We start from the raw sequence: 17,853 nt of genomic DNA, 5'->3' as shown, positions 1-17,853 counted from the left end.
AAATATATATATATATATATATATATATATATGTATATATATATATATATGTATATATATAGTTTAATGTATTTGTATAATAACGTTTATTTCTCCATATAATATAAATAATACTAACAATAAATTTCTACGTATTATGTATTATATTATAGTATAATGACAAAGATGAAGATATGAAAAATGTACCATAGCTTTTTTGTCATAAGTATAAATGATGTGTTTATATATAACATCACAGATCTGACTGTTTCCTTTTTAAATCGTTATCGATCATCCCATATATAATGGTTTTAATAATCATTATACTTATTGCAACAATTTTTATCATTGCTTTTTATATATTTTCTAGAACATCTGCAGCAATGTTAACAATGCTTTCCTCATCAGTAGCGCGTTTCTTTCTTATTAAGCAGAACTGACATTTTTTTACCAATTGTGGAATTAACACATTGTTATAACAAAACATTCCAATTAAAAGAATTGCAAAACCAATGAGCTAGAAAAAGATTTCATTTATAATTTATATGGTGAATTTTATAAAATAATATTGAAAATTATGACGGTTTTGAATATTTGATAAATGTATATCATTAAAATCAGAAAGATTCTTTTAAATATTACTTATTTTAAAATATATAATTACCTGGAGATAATGAAAATCTTGCCATTTAAATTGCAATGAAAAAGCCCATATAACAATCGTTCGTATGCTGTCTAAAATCATTCTTGTTGTAGCACTGATTTCTTTTGTGACACTAATACCAGCAAAATTAAAAAATGCTATACTGAATGCTATTCCTGTGTAAAAGAAAAAAATGGAAGTTCTTAGTTAATATAAAAGATGACATAATACATTATAATAATTTATTTTTATGTAATATAATAGTAATAAATTATAGACTTTACTAACCAACTATTGCCATTAGTAATCTGCCACTATTTCCAATTTGTACAAAAGCATCCGCAGTAGCTTCAAGAGTTCCTCGTGAATTATCCGCAAATGGTGGTGGTGCATAAATAAAATTAAGAGGGATCATAACCAGACATATACCAATAAATCCAAAAATACCTAGAAAAAAATGCACAGCTTGTTTACTATAATTTAATTTTATTTAAAAATATATATTGAGAAGAAAGAAATATGTCATATAAATTATTTAATGTTTGCAAAATCAATATTCTTTCATTTGAAATATTGTAATTCATACCTTCCCAACCAACTGCTTGCAAAGCAGGAATATCTTGACCAGCAACAAATTTTTCTTCTATTACCATTTGAACTGCTGTTATTACCTAGAAAAAATAATGTTTTTTAGTCTATGATTAAAAATATTATATATTAAATGTGATTATACCTGCGCACAAATTATTAATAAATCTCCAGTTAAAATAGAATTCAGGTTAACGTCATCATCTTTCATAACCATTATATCACTTATGCCAACAAGCGCTAAACCTATTAAAACGCATACAATTCCTATCCATTCTCTTCTACCTAAGTTTCTATCAAGGAATCCCATTGAAAGAATACCAGTAAAAACTATAACTGCACCACGCAACATTTGAAAACTGCTGGCATAAGTCATGTTGAGACCAACGTACATAATAGAAGTTGCTAACATATCACACATAGCTGGTATAAATAAGACAAATGGATTGAAGCTGCGAGATCCTTTAGTTAAGGTACTATTATCTACAGAACCATCCTATATGATAATTATTTGGATTAGATTAAAAATTAAAAACAGAAAGAGATAAGAATTTTTAGAAAAAAAAATACTTACATCCTTACGACTGTAGTAACAATATGCAATTTTAAAAATGAAAAAGCATAACATTTCACCCAAGAACATAAATGAAGATTGCATAAAAGGATGATTAAAATGACGAGGTATTCCATCTTGTCCAGGCACAACTTGTTTATCTGCATATCTAGATAAAAATATAATTTATTACAAAATATCGTCTCTTCCTTTCAATTGAATAATATAATAAAATTATTAATACAAGAGATTATTGTAAGTACTTACATGTACACGCACACACATACACACACACGTACACATATCATATAGTAAAATACTTACTTTACAGAGAGAGTATTAAATGAACCAGTAACAACCATAAGAATAGCTAAAATGCGTTGATAATGTGTCCAGGCCATATTTAAAAAGTTGAATGTATAACCTGAGGAAAATTATATATATATAAACTTTTAATTATTATTTAATTAAAATAAATCAGAACATAATAACTAGATCATTGTAAAAATAAATAATATCTATGCCTATTTAAGACTCCAATGTAAATTTAGTATCATATAAATAATAGACATCTAATTTCAAAAAGAGCACTGTTTACTACTTGTTATCAGTTGCTAATAATCTCTACTATTAAAAATATGTTTAAAACATAGAAGATAAAAATAGATTAGAAAAATGTACATTGACTCAAGTAAAATGTATCAAATTATTAAAGAAAGATTTAAAAATATTTCTGATAAATAGATAAAATTATCAAATATCTTTCAATGGAATTAAATTATTACTTGCTATACGTTCATTTCATAATATTGCATTTAAATTAATTCATTTTCCATACGATAAAATGTAAAATGGGAAAGTTTTAAAGTTTGTTTACAACCTCATAAAGATAAATACATAATAAAAATGAAATATAATACGGTCGTATACTTTAACCGAACTCTTTAGAACAAAGAATTTCAGAAAAAAATAACTTGATTAATTCGATGTAGAAACAAAGTTATCATCGTTTTATTTCTATAAATAATTCGTTACTTACTTCAATGGAATATTTATACTATCGTTTAACTATTAAATAAAGTCTAAAGTCGTTTTGTAAAAATATTTGGAAGTGTATATCATTGTCAAATTGATCTTTATTTCATGACTTTCATGATACAGTTGACAATTATTAGTTCAGATTTTTGTTATGTGGCGCTATGGTCTATTTTTGATGAGTTGCCGGTAACATGGGGCACTGTATTAAGCGCTTTCATTTATCGATAGAAATCCATACATTCAAGAAATGTTTTCCATTTGATTTATATCGCTTCGATTCAAATGATGGATGACAGCTTTAGCGAGTGAACGTTTCATAGCTTGCTGTAATTTATAAACATTTATAATTGAATAAAGTTTAAAACATTTTTTTTCTTATAAATATATATACATACATACATATATAATATTATATATATATATATTTATTAATATATATATATATAAGTATATAATATATATAAATATTTCATTTTATAATATATTGGATTGACAACTAAGTGATTGCGGAAACGACAAAATCCGCAATCACTTAGTTGCCAACCCAATAATAGACAAAATGTGAATAAAAAATGAAATAATTAATTTGAAGGAATTTATATACATATGTACTGCGTCTTTTTACTTTTACTGTCGATACTTTTCATTAATTGTATCATACTATTTGCACAAAGAAATAGTGATTTAATTTGTTATAATGATGTCGTTAATAGCTTAATATTATTTTGAAGATGTCACATACATTCATAATTGATCGTTTTAAATATTTTTGTTGTAACAAATGAATTTATGTTATAAAGGCCTTATTCTCACTTATTTATTAAATATGATTACATTGTAAACACCGTTTTTAGTTTTGACTTTATGAATTTTGTTGATTCAGGTTAAAACCATAAAATATCAAACGATGATTTATTTAAACAAATATAACGAAATACAAACCGGCTGACAAATCAGTCTAAAATACACATTGTACTCCATTTATTGTATATTTAAAAATCATGTTATTCGTGTTCATAAATATTACTTATTTTTCAAAATACAAATCTTAACGACTAATAGTCTATAACAATGGTAATAATAATAATAATAATAATAATAATAATAATAATAATAATAATAATAGTAATAATAATAATAATAGTAATAATAATAATAATAATAATAATAATAATAATAATAATAATAATAATAATAATAATAATAATAATAATAATAATCATCATCATAACACATCAGTATTAATAATAGTAATAGTAATATAGTAATCTACAATAAAAATAAAAATAATATCAACTATACAAAACTGTAAAAATAATGAAAGAAGTTATTAATACCACTTTATATATATTTAGGAGTAAAATGTTACGTTCATTCTTTTCTTTAATCTCTGTCAGGCCATTATATTAAAACTGACAAATTTACAATCTATGTATTCTCTTTTTGTCTATATATATATATATCTAGAATTTTAGAATATAGTACACATATGCCATATAGAAATACAGAGTTTGCATCGAATTTTTTATTTCTTCGTAAATGAACATTCCACTTCAAACTATATCTTACAAAGACTATTTTCATTATCACTTTTTTTTTTCTAAGCAAAGGCTACTTCCTAAATTTACGATTAAATTAAAAAGAAGTCTTTCATTAACTATCCAAATGATACATTTTAGGAAAATTTGTATCATTTATTCTAAGTTTACATGGAAACATCAATATATGATGAAATAAAACTAAGTCGTACGCAATATCTGTATTTACACTACGCACCTCCGTTTTACTATTAGCTTTTTATATTATTAAGGAGGCCATGCCAATAAACGTTATCATATAACAATGGAAAATATTAAAGATGGGGTGTATGTAACATACGTTATAGTGTATGAGCTAATCTTTCAAGTATTGGATATCTGAAAAAGAAATTTTTAATGTAAATTAATTAATTAATAGAAATCGTTAATGTTAGTTGAATCGAATTACATACTTAAATTATATTGATTAGGTATACAATTCATACTGGATTTGACTGACTAGATGTTGTTCTACACTGTGCTTCAAGTGACCTGAGTTTTTCAAGCCTGTGCATTGGATCCAGTAGACTTTTTTCTTCTATTTCAGGAGTTGTAGTAGATTCTATATATAGTTAACACATCGATGCGGTATTTGATTTAGATTTAAAATAAAATTAACACTGTCTTGAGTCGATCAAGCGTAGAGCGTATGATTTATTTATATTGGATTACTAATTAATTTTTATAGATAACCTGTATTGTAATGATTCATTCTTGGTATAACTCCTTGATTTCGTCGTGCCTGATCAATTTCTCGTAATCCTTGTTCTATAAAATCCTGGAAGAACTGATGTGACTTAACTAAGAAAGGTTGAACATCTGCGTCAGGATATTGAAGTTTAAAATCATAAAGTTGCATTAAACCCTACAAAATATTAAATACAGATGGTTTAACAAAAGATGCAAATTGAGATCATATAATAATTTAAATAACAAGAAATGCAATGCCAAACCTCTTGCATGTGTTCTTTTGATCCAATTTTTTTAAAGATTTCTGCCAATTGTTGATGAGTAGATTTTGATAAATGTTTTTGCATCTTCGCTGTATTATTGCTTTTTGACATTGGTCTTGACGCAGTGTTTATTTCATCTGGTTTAAATGTCTATAAAATATATAAGTTCAATAATTTACAAAATTATCTTTAAATATTATATTAAATAGCAATCATTTATACTTACAGCAATTAATCTTATTAAATAAGAATGTAATTCAGATTCATTTGTGTTATTTATTTTTGTCAGATGAGTGAGTATTGTGCTTCCCTTAACACGTGTCATACTGTGAAGAACTGTTTTTATCGTTCTTAATGGAGTATCAGACCAACGCTTTTTCCACCAAGTAGTTGGATAATCCTATAAATATAAATTCATATAATCTTCTTGTGTACGAGAAATATTATAAATACAAAATACAGTAAACGAACCTTCAAAAATTTATGAACTTCTAAAAGAATAGTATCATAATCCAAATCTGCTGCCCAATTTGGGAATGTTTTCACAATTTTCCACAAACATTTCATCACCAATTCTTCATATTTGGGAGGAGCGTTTGATTCAGCACACGCATGAAGTAGTTCTATTAATACACTAAAATATAAATAATGTAAATAACATTTGTTCTCTATAAAGTCATATTTATGTGCACCGTAAAGATTATTTCTATAATATTACATTTAATATAACTTACCATATAATTGTTGTGTGATTTGAATTATCGATTATTTTAACAACTATATTATTTACCACTCTGATATATGCTTCTGCTTCTTGTAAACGTTCTAATTTACATTCTGCCAGTAAAGTAATCATTTGTTCAACAAGTTCTTTTAAATGTATTAGTGGAACATTTTTAGCAAGTATTCCAGTATCATAAAACTAAAAAAAAATTGACAATATTTAACATTACACTATAAATATATTTTATTATAAAAATAAAATACTTAATATTCTTATCTCTTACCGTAAGTATCACCATAAAGGTATTTCTAAATCCTTTAGATACATCTGCACTTCCTTGATGTAAAGGATATGTTTGTAAAAATTTTAACTGCATATTCACTGAACTAATAAATTTATCTTCTCTCGATTGTAATAAACAAGCTTTGTGTGATCTTAGTAACTGCAAACAAATAAGAAGAAATTATATTACGTTAGAAATTAAATTATAACACTATTTTTATATTATACTAACATTGTCAATACTATTCATTGATTGTATTGCTGTAGGTAAATCGAGACTAGCCATTGCAAGTATAGTACGTTCAACATTATCTTCTTTGGAATTAGATGGTCCTTCGGGTAATACTGTTGCTGATTTTGGTACCAATAATTTTGGAGGTGATATTGGTATCATTCTATAATACATTATAAATAAATAAATAAATAAATAATATTGTATCATTTACACATTATAACCAAAATTACTTACTGAGTTTTATGAGGATTAAGATTAATTGGTTCATCGATATCAGATATAGTAGTATCCTGAAGAACAGGATTCCTAAATTTTACTGGAGCAATCGATTCAATTTTTTGTAAAAAATCCATGTCCAATCCAAATGGTCCAATTGCTTCTGTTTGTCCTATTGGAATTGGATTCCTATAAACATAACAATATATTAAAATATCTGCAGTGAACTTTATAAAAATAATAAATTTCAATTCAAACTTGATACAAATATTTTATACCAAATAATCATAATTACAAAGTACTACTATTAAATAATAGTGAATGTATGTTTTTTTTATACTATTTCATACTACATTTAAAATTATATCTTTTGTTATTTTCCATTATACTGAATTAATATTCTATAAGTAATTAAACTATTAATGTGTTAAGTACAATATTTGTATGTATATTATTTAGTGCAAAATAATAGAAAGTTATATAAATTAATGATCCATTCTTACAAAACACAACAGGATTTTTTTTTATAATTTATGTAATACCAATTTATCTTACTTTTTTTTTTTTATAATAGAATGATATTTACATGACATGCAGATTACACAAAGCTATTATTAAATGATAGCTCAATAGTTATTAATAACGAACTATTAATAAATAGAAAAAGAATTTATGATATTATTATTACTTTCTACTCATTCAAAAAGTAAAATAAAACATAAAAGGGAAAAAGTACAAAAAAAATTGTGTACATTACAGGAATTTTATAGCAAACAATTAGCCCAACACCATAATATTTCATACTGAAAGTAAAAAAAGAAGTTATTAAGAATCACAAACATGTTAACATCATCTTGATCATTTTTAAGAGGTAGATGAGTATCTTGATTAAGTTCCTTCTTTATTTCACAAGTTGACTGCACAACTATACAGCGTTCCTTTGATTGTTCAGTATCAATTTCTGCTTTTTCGGCTGTTATAACTTTCGTCCTGCAAGATTGTTATAAAGCAAGCACATGCGAACATAAATAAATTAATAAAGGCAATATTATGGGCTGGAAGATATTTGATATAATATTTTTAATTATATATAAAAAAAAAAAAAAAAAAAGAAAGAAAAAAGAAAAAAGAAAAAAAAAAAGATATTTTATCTCTTTTCGCGTATACCACCATAATATTGTTTGTATGAAGATAATAAACAATATATACATTCAGTTTTAAATATTGAAGCATGCTAAGGCTTTTCGCACTTTCTGAAAGCACGTATACGACAGAGAGAAATCTAATGAAATAGAGGATGTAAATAAAAATGATTTAATAATATAATATTAAACTTACAGATTATTAGTCATTTCATCTTCTTCATCCTCCTGTTCTGGAATTTCTTCATTTTCTTCTTTATAGTCACTTTCTACATCTTCCGTCAGTGGAACAGTGTCCGTAATTGTAGGTACAATTCTGGTAGAAGATGCTGATTTTACGGGACGATTTTTTGCTGCCCTTTTGATACGTTCATCCAATAATGATTGATCCTTTTCTGATATCTATGTTAAATGAATATTATAAAAATAATATTTTTAAATAAGAATGATGAATGATTAGATTAAAAACTTAAAATTTTATTTGGAAAACTTACCTGGCCAACTAATTTAGTTATTTTTTCACCTTCAAGAAAATATGCTTGTACGATACAATTTAAAGCAGCATTGCGAACAGAATTATCACGATCTGCTATTTGTTTAGCAACTTCTTTTAATGCTGCTGCCGGAGATGGTTGACATACGCTAACTCCATAATTTTCTATAAGTGACCCTAATTGATCTAAACATCCTGAAAATTATTTCTTTGATTAATAAAAAAAAAAAAAAATTGCGATTTTTTTTTATTTTACTTCGTTAAAAAATGTATTAAATTCATATTTTCATTAAAATGTTATGAGTACCTGTTCTTTGACGAGCATTCTTTGATTTTAGGCCTTCCATTACATATGAAAATAACTTGCTGACAGGATATACAAGTGCTATTTGTTTAAATAATGCGCGCACGCCATTACGCACAGCGTCTTTCGGATCTCCTATCTAAAAAAAAAAAAAGAAAAAAAAAAAAAAAATATTCATCTTATTATCTCATTTATTATATTATATATAAAATGATTCTTAATAATGAAATACATTAAATTTTGGTGATATACCTTAATAATAAGATATGGAATAAATGATGCGGCTTCATTTTCTAACATGTGATACTGATCATCTATCAATAAATTAAAAACAGTTTGCAAATAATCCAGACCCTTTAATAACACAGAAGGATTAGTATCAAAGAATCTCAAAGTCAACCACTTAAGAATAAGATCAAGATTTGAAACTAATGCTTTACTGTTGCCAGGAATATCCTAAAAAATAAAATAATATATTTACAATGTAAAATCTTTAAATAATTACACAAGTATTTTCATTAAAATATTTACCTCTGTTAACGATTCAATAGCTTTTAAATGATATCGAAAATCAGAATGAAACATATTCGTCATTAAAGTTTTGTTCACATTTGCCGCAGTCATAAGTTCTTTAAGTAGTTCCACAAATTCTTCCCTTGGTGTTGTGAAATTCCATTTTAAAACTTTCAATTTTTGTTCATCGATGACTCGTTGATGTTTTAGATTGTTAGTTACTAGCAAAGGACTGTTATCAACATCTTCATCCTTTTTACGAGCACTTCCTGGTTTGGATGATGCCCCTCCCTATAATATTAATGGTATCAATTATTTAAGAAATGAATAAATTAATTATCTCAAATATGAAAAATATTCAATAAATCAAAAATAAATAAACCTTTGGTTTGACCACTGCTTTAGCTATTTTTGCAGCACCTCCACTTTTCACGGTTTTTTGTATATTTTCGTCTGATAATTGTTTCTTAGATAAGGGTTTTATAGGTAAATTAGGTCGAGATTTATCTAGAGCAGCGAGTACAACTGTTCTTGAGCCAGGCTGTAATTAATAATTTTAAATAATTTGATTGATTATCGTTGTATGCGAAATATACAAAATAAGTTTTCTTTGATTAACATTATTAGTTTTATACGCAACCGATATAAACTTTTTATTATATACATTTTACTAGAAAAATTATTTTTAAACATAAATTTATAATTTTCCAATGTAATTTATACCTTTAATTTTTCTGTATTTCTAGCCATTGCTTCATAAGAAAGATGAATCATGAATCCAAGTACAGCTTCTTGAGCATTTTTTCTTACATCAGAATTTCTATCTTCTAAATTATTATATAAATGAGGTATACAAACAAGAAGTTCTTCTTTTGGTATTTGTTTTACAGGAACTAAAAAAAAAAAAAAGAAAAAAAGAAAACAGGTATTGAGATATTTGATATAACAAAATATAACATTATCATTATTGAAATAAAGGCTTACTTAATGGTAACTTTTGGGACAACCAATTCCATAATTCAGCTCTTAGTGTTGGCGATCCAGATTTTAGAGCATCTCCTATAATTTCTCCATCAAAGAATTCTTTGTAACCGCATTGTTCTCCCCATGTATCGATACATGAAATTGCAGCAGTTCTTATCCAAACCTAAAATACATTTTTTAAAATATAAAAAAACATCATTCAAATTATAAAAAATTAATAAAACTTATTATAAAAATACACTAACCTTACTATCTCCAAGACATTGTATGAAACCAGGTAATAAAATTCTTAAATGTTGTTTTGCTGATGTACCTAATGACATGGCTAACGTTTGGCATATACCTAAAGTTGATTGTGCAATTTTACTATTACTATCGACTAATCGCAATGCTAATCCTTGTGGTAAATCACCAATAGAGCCCTTTATATATTTTGATTCATTTAATATAGCACTTATTTTTTGTAATCCTTCATTTCGTACCTATTTTAAAAAATATAAAGATAATTATAAATATTTCTTATAATCAATTGTCATAATCAAGAGAACAAAGTCTTAAATTTACCTTCCAATTCTTATCAGACAATTCACTAAGAAGACTTTCTGTAATTTGACTGCTAATGTCAATCCGTGGAATTAAGTCATTTATATTTTGGTCATTATTTTCAACTTTTTCATTAATCTCAGTTTCATCAGCATCGTCACTTTTAATTTTCTTATTTTTTGCACCTCGTATAGGTACAGGTGGATTTTCTCCATTATGCTAAAATATGAAGTGAAAATAAAGTATAATTTAGGTCGTGTTAATAATTATATATAACATAATTATATATAATTATATATAACATGCATTTAATAGTATATAATCCTTAAATTATATTTACTTTTTCGCATTCTTGTTCAATTTGTTGTTTGAGAGATGGTTTTTCATTATCAAAAAATGTTAGCAGTTGTCTTCCCATATATAAATATAAAGTGCCGATTAATGTTATAGCAGCAGTACGTACACCAGGATTAGTTGCTGCTACTGCTTTCTTTATATTTTCTATTAAAGATTTGACATTAACTCTATAACATAAATATAATATATATTATAAAATGTATAAACATAAAATTATCTTCAAAGTATTAGATGAATACGTACGTGCAGCCAAATTCCATAAGACCCCTACTTAACCAAAGCAATGTTTCTTGTTGAACTTTGGGATTTTTTTGATTAAATGCAAAAGCAAGTATTTCATTTGCGACATATTCAAAACTAGTAGCACTCGCTATCGATAAAAGTGTCTCAGATGCAATTGGACTATTTTTTGCATCTCCTAATTTTTCTGTTATATCTATAATGCAATATCCAGAAACAGTACTGAAAATATAATAATAATAATAATTATTATTATAATAATAATAATAAAATAATATATACACATTACAGTTCAATATTAATATGAAAGATATAAATTATATAACACGATTATACAAACCATGAAAATGGATAATTTTCTGCCAAAGTTTTTATAATCTCCAATCTGTGTTTGAGGACTTGAAAGTTCATATCTTTAAGGCCAGATTTCTTTGCCAATGTTCTTACAATGACTTGTGTAGATACATCTGTTGATTCCATATCCTTTACAATCTATAAAAAAGAAAAATAAAAATATAAATATTTTATAAATTCTTTTAAAATTTCAGATAAGAAAAAAATATTATTTGTAGTACCTGAGAAAGTTGTTCAACAGCAGACAATCGAGTTTTCCAATTACTATCTACAAGTCCCGAAATTACTTCACTTGGTAATATTTGTGAAGCCATTTCCTCTATTTCTTCAGTACTGTAATCCTTTTCTACTTTCACATTTGAAGATTTCTTAGAAGCTATAATAACAATATCATATATATATATATGTATTATGCAATATATATACACTCGCGTACACGCAAGTACGTGTGTGTATTATATGTTTAGAAAAGAATGTTCATCTTAGATATTAAATTTACCTAAATTTGTTGAAGAAGAAGCGATTGGTTTTCTTGATAAACCTTGTTTAGTCGTATTAGTATTCGACCTTTTCATTAATTTTGTTTCATTTTCTTTTGGTTTTGCATTTTGCTCGACTTTAGCTGGTGCTGTTTTGGGCCTAGGCTTTGAAGGCTTTTGTGCAGGTGGAAGTTTAACTATTATAACAACCTTTTCTGCACATTCTTTGATCTGAAATATAACAGAAGAAATAATAAATATTATTAAAAATTTTCTTTATATTTATTTCTTTCAATAATTGATCAAATAAATAAGCAATGATACTATTAAAGTATGTACCTTAGTCATTTTTAAATTATCTATGTCTGTCAAAAATGGCATCATTGCTTTTTCTCCAACTAATTTCATCGCTGTTGCAATTGCTTCTGCTGAATTATCCCTAACAGTAGGATCTGAAAATAACATAATATATCATTTGTAAGGAAATATTTTAGATTATTTTTATATAAAAGTTCAATGGACATAAATATATTAAGTTAATAAATTAAATATACCTGGTTCATTCAATGTTTTTAAAAGAGTCGTTGTATATGCCTTCAATAACTTTTTATTTAAGCTCGGTGAAGGAGTACGAGCAAAACATCTTGCTAAATAGGCAGCAGTTTCTGCTTTTACTGCAGGATTTTTATTTTCTAACGCAGCAAGTGTATCTTCCAGTATAAGATCGATTGTTATCTAATACATACGGATTTAATATTTTCAATCATTCCCAATAAGAAATAATAAATATAAATACTTACACTAAGAAAAATTGCATCTGCAGCTTCTCGAAGCGCTTGTACAACGTTTTGTTTCTTCTCGCGAAATTTTTCCAAAATAGCCGCCAAACACGATGTTGCATAAGATTGAAATCGTTTTCTCAAACCTGTGGCTAAACCAGTCAAACATTTTCCTGCTAATGCAACGACCAATACATTTGTATCTTTGGATATTACCTATAAATAAATAAATATTGTTATTGCTCCTTAGGAATAATAATTATTATGACGTTTAATCAAAAAATAATATTGAAATTATTAAAATATACATACCTTTTTCAATGCTTTTACTACTTCTCCATAGTCACCATTTTCTAATCTTGGATTTGATACAAGTTTTTCTAAAGCCTCTAAGGCTTCTTTTCTCTCTTGCCATTTCTTAGCTTCTAACTTTTCATAAAAGTCTTTAGGTAATTTAGAAAGTATGTCAACAGGTTCTAGTAATTCATATGGATCTATGTCTGGTGCTACGTCTCTGTCAATTTCTTCTTTCTCACCTGTAAAAATTATCCATCTTGTACATTAACTTGATAAAATTCAAAATAAATGAACAGATTACCTTCACTATCGTCACCCATTATTGGATCGCTAACACATGTTGTTTTTGGTTTTTGTGATTTTAAGTAACGTTTAGGTACAGCTTTTTCATTTCCTAAATTATTAAATTCTGTCTCTAATTCTGTAATGTGTACTGGTTTTAAAGTATTCAATTGTTGCTTCAATGGAATACCTATCCATCTGTATTGTTATTTCATACAAACATATTAACATATAAGAATAATAAAAGAATACATAAAATATTAAAAACTATTAATTTTTCTACATACCTGTACATTTCAATGACCAATGCTTTACCTTCTTCTCTAACCATTTTATCTCTATCTTCTAAAAAACTAGGTATCTTCTTTATTAGAGGCTTGACATTAATAACTTTTGATCCAAATTCACTGTCGAATATAAAATTTAACTAAATGTTAAACATCTATCATAGATGTTATGCAACAATATTTTGGATTTTTAATTTAATTTTTAATTTACCTTAGACTAAGAGTCAAAGCAGCAATACATGCAGATACAATTTTTGGATTTTTTGCCTCTGTTCCTTTCAGTAATTCTTCTTGTACTGTTTCATGTTTTTCTATTTCTATATACATTAATGTTATTTGCACTGCTAAATCTTTCGTTTTAGCTTTAGGTGCAGCAATACATTTAGTCACTATACCATTCATAACTTCACCAACAGTTCTAAAAATATATGATATAATGTAAAAATAGAAGGAATAAATGATCGTTTAAAATGACATTGAATCTTTCATTACATTATCATAAAATTATTTTTATTTTGCAAAATATTTATAACTTACTTTCCTGCAACAGCCGCATTTTCTACAAAAGCTAACACTGCCTCTAAGCCTTTCTCTTGTGCCGCAGCATTACTATCCAATACAAACTTTTTAACAAAGCCTAAAAATTTATTCCATTCTGGCGATTTTTCATCGTCTATACATTGAAATGTTTTTACACATTCTTCATATCCATGTAATCTTGCTCTCCATGACTATAAACAAGAAAAATAAAAAGAATGAAAGAAAAAAAAAAAAAGAAACAAATAAATATATTGTTTATATCAATATATTAATACAAATAAATATTAGTATTAATACCTTATGTACACAACGCTCTTCTAATGGCAATTTTACATACTCCGTATCTTGCTCCATATTTTGGGACCTGATTAATTATAATATCAATTATGATAATTTCAACATGAATACTTAAGATGTATATTCATCTTTACAACTAATGACTAATAGATGTACTATATATATATATCATATTGCTTAGTAGTTTTTCAATAAGGATTCTTCCTTGCATCACGCAGTAGCGAGATATAACGTAGTCACGTGATCATTCGCGCGACCGCAATAAGGAGATGCATTATTGTATGTCAGGAAAAAAAAAATGTCAGCATTTTACTAATAAATTATTATTAGATTAATCCTTATGTAATTTATTAAGAGGGGGGGGGGAAAAAAAAAGAACAATTTTTTCAGAATCGATTAAAATTTTAACCTATGAAACGATTATGATATATGATATTAACCTATCATATGAATTCAAAGATGGTCATTTGAAAAAATTCATTTTCCAACAATTCTGTGAACAAATATGATTTTCAATTAATTATTATCATTTTATAATGGTCATACTTAATAAAAATCCAATGCTTGTTTGTAAATTGAGAATCATATTTAATTTGAAAATGGCGCTAAAAAATATATCCATACAAAGGATACTAAAAAGATAATACAAAGCATAGATGGAAGGGATTATCATAAACTGAAATCGTCATGCCTTTTGTTCGGCAAATTTTTATTGAATATTTTTCCTTTTGTTTGACTTTTAGTAACTGAATGACTACGTTCTATTGTAAGGAAATCGTATGTTTTCTTTGCAATTTTTATGAATGTATATGTATATCAAATAATCGATCTGCTCAGTACAGTAGTTAGGGCAGGGAGAACAAGAGGGTTTCTCTTTTACATATGTTTTATGCATGTGTTCATCTGTTCGAGAATTCTTATAGTCGCATTTGAAACTAACAATTTTTTAGTATAATAATATCATAATGTATATACGAAGTTATATTACGTTAAACTCTAAGAATAAGAATCGACATGAATGAAAAAAAAAAAAAAGGTTAAGGAAGAAGAACCAAGTAACACATGATAATTAAGGTTATATTTTTATCATAATATTAATTAGTATAAAACATGCTGCACCAATGTACTGTTTGTATCGATTGTTTATAAATAAAGAATTATTATGTTTTTTTCTTACTTTAAAATAATTACAGGATATTAGGAGCTTTTGCATTACATTTTGAATATAAGTTTCAAATGTAAAGAGATGCAAGTATATCATAATAGTTATACATTTAAAATGGAAACTGTGTAAATGTATAAAAAGAATTATAGATGATTATAATAAAGTTAAGATATAAAAAAATTCAGGATTCGATATTGTCTCTAACTTTCACGGTAACAATTTTTATTTGCATTATATTTAACTTGTTCTAAATGAATTTCTGTAATATAAACATTTAGATAATACTTGTTTTAAAACCAATCATTATATGAAATCCCCATTCTGTATAAGCTATAAATTTTGAAATATGATACTGCATATATAACAAAAGTTAATAAACAAATGAATTTTTCCAAAACTTTTAAATATATTTTGCTTTATGAGATAGATATGTCCAAAGAATGATTTTTCAATGAATATATATTTTGTATCCTATTAATATAATATAAGAAGTCTTTTCTAATAAATATTTGCAAAAGTAGCATTTAGTATAAAGTAGAAAAATGCAATAAAAATATATGAAATAAAAATGAGAGAATATTACTCATATTTCTAAGATGATGATTGAATACATAATCTATATAAACAAATAGAAATAAGATCAGTTAAAGATATTAAAAAATACGTATATTAAATGCTACATACAGTTACAAATTGTAAATGAATAGGGCCCAACTAAAAATAAAGTATTTTTTATTAAAACTTTTATTATAACATAAGGAATAATAAATAATTCTTAATTTTTGTCTTCGTACGTATTGATTAATTTCTTTTATTTTATATTAAATGTTACGTTTGTTAGTATTTATTTGAAGTGACTCCTATATATTTATGACATATAAAATATATTTTCATAATGAAAATTATCTTCTAAATGTATTTATCTTAAAAAACAAAATATGCCTAAAAATTCTTAAATAATTGCTTTGTTTTGTGTTGTCTCATTGAGAAATTTAAATATCTACATTTTAATTAATCATAAAAAAGAGATATTCTTATTTTACAATATAGATGAATTATTATTTGTTAATGTACATACAACAATATAACAAAAATCAATGAACATAAGATCATATTTTATTTTGGAGATATTCCAAAATTTAATATTAAGTTAAAAATAGGAAGATAATTATAGATAGAATTAAATGGAACAATGTTGTAAATTAATATCAAGTATGTTCGAATATTGAAGGGATAAATTTGAAATTTATTTGTTAAAAAAAAAAAAAAAAGAAAAAAAATTATTAATATCACAATTGAAAGACAATGTTTTTACGTTGTACGTACACGTTGACGACATTTTATAACGTAAAAATATTTGTATGAAAGAGTCTTAGAAGACGTAATGAATGATATAAACCGTTGCTCTGTAAGTGGTACTCACCTTTTGAGAAGACGTTAAAAAAAGGTCCCTTCACAGAGCTCGTTAGATTCTTCAATGAATTCGTTTTGTATTTCCTTATATAGCCTTTTTTAGACGAATTGTTAATAGAAAGGAAATATTAATGATTAAGTTAGTTTGATGATTTCTATAAAGGCTTGATAGCCACTAGACATGTAACAGTCAATTTTCAAACATACGTGATTCTACCTTTAACCGTCAAACGTGAATGCAAACAAAAAGATTGCTTGCGATACTTTCCACACAACAAATTGTAGAATTTCATCAATCTACTTGGTTAGTCGTAATCCCAATAGATGGCATTAAAGTGATCCGCCATAGACGTAGCAATATGATCATATTCTTTTCACTTTTAATTATTACATCTGTAACTTGTTATTGATTTTCTTTTTATTAAACCAATTACAATCAAAAATATTGCAATATAAAATATAAATATTCGTTAGTTATCAATAACAAAGAAAAAGTAATAATATAAAAAAAAATAATATAAAATAATACATACATGATAGTTGACTCTTTTCAACATTTTAATAAAAGATAGAGAATGTATAGAAAATATAATAAA

General features: G+C 25.6%; 2 protein-coding genes across 6 annotated transcripts; both read right to left on the bottom strand.

The window, feature by feature from the left end:
• Positions 1-334: 334 nt before the first annotated feature.
• On the bottom strand, positions 335-2,164 carry LOC124954872 (solute carrier family 35 member F6). The gene is made up of 7 exons (XM_047508464.1): positions 2,088-2,164; positions 1,785-1,932; positions 1,356-1,706; positions 1,209-1,293; positions 911-1,069; positions 644-798; positions 335-496 (listed from the first exon to the last, which is right to left on the bottom strand). Exons 1-7 carry the CDS (start codon positions 2,162-2,164, stop codon positions 335-337), a joined length of 1,137 nt encoding a protein of 378 aa, XP_047364420.1.
• Positions 2,165-2,879: 715 nt separating this feature from the next.
• LOC124954730 (protein mini spindles) lies at positions 2,880-17,550 on the bottom strand. Of its 5 annotated transcripts, none has more exons than XR_007102623.1 (37): positions 17,268-17,550; positions 14,680-14,746; positions 14,380-14,573; positions 14,054-14,260; positions 13,843-13,962; positions 13,575-13,753; positions 13,289-13,512; positions 12,998-13,192; positions 12,752-12,932; positions 12,537-12,649; positions 12,218-12,428; positions 11,940-12,094; positions 11,705-11,856; positions 11,368-11,586; positions 11,108-11,291; positions 10,789-10,986; positions 10,470-10,706; positions 10,225-10,387; positions 9,964-10,133; positions 9,623-9,781; positions 9,259-9,531; positions 8,980-9,183; positions 8,731-8,866; positions 8,425-8,618; positions 8,127-8,332; positions 7,629-7,778; positions 6,807-6,977; positions 6,570-6,732; positions 6,339-6,497; positions 6,066-6,253; positions 5,803-5,965; positions 5,558-5,731; positions 5,332-5,481; positions 5,072-5,243; positions 4,792-4,940; positions 4,578-4,717; positions 2,880-3,125 (listed from the first exon to the last, which is right to left on the bottom strand). XR_007102623.1 is itself a non-coding variant. In XM_047508074.1 (37 exons), the coding sequence occupies exons 3-36, from the start codon at positions 14,734-14,736 to the stop codon at positions 4,819-4,821; spliced, it is 5,943 nt and encodes a 1,980-aa protein (XP_047364030.1). In that variant the 5' UTR covers positions 14,737-14,746; positions 17,268-17,351; positions 17,475-17,493; the 3' UTR covers positions 4,607-4,717; positions 4,792-4,818. The 5 variants fall into 5 exon arrangements, 4 of the variants coding, with proteins under 4 accessions (XP_047364030.1, XP_047364029.1, XP_047364031.1 ...); XM_047508074.1 differs by lacking the exon at positions 2,880-3,125 and having other exon boundaries at positions 4,607-4,717; positions 17,268-17,351; positions 17,475-17,493; XM_047508073.1 differs by lacking the exon at positions 2,880-3,125 and having other exon boundaries at positions 4,607-4,717; positions 17,268-17,351; positions 17,465-17,483.
• Between the last annotated feature and the right edge of the window lie 303 nt (positions 17,551-17,853).

This window comes from Vespa velutina, chromosome 16 (genome assembly GCF_912470025.1).
Source record: "Vespa velutina chromosome 16, iVesVel2.1, whole genome shotgun sequence".
NCBI lineage: Eukaryota > Metazoa > Arthropoda > Insecta > Hymenoptera > Vespidae > Vespa > Vespa velutina.
Note: the sequence above shows the minus strand (reverse complement) of the source record. Positions and strands in the feature narration are given on the sequence as shown.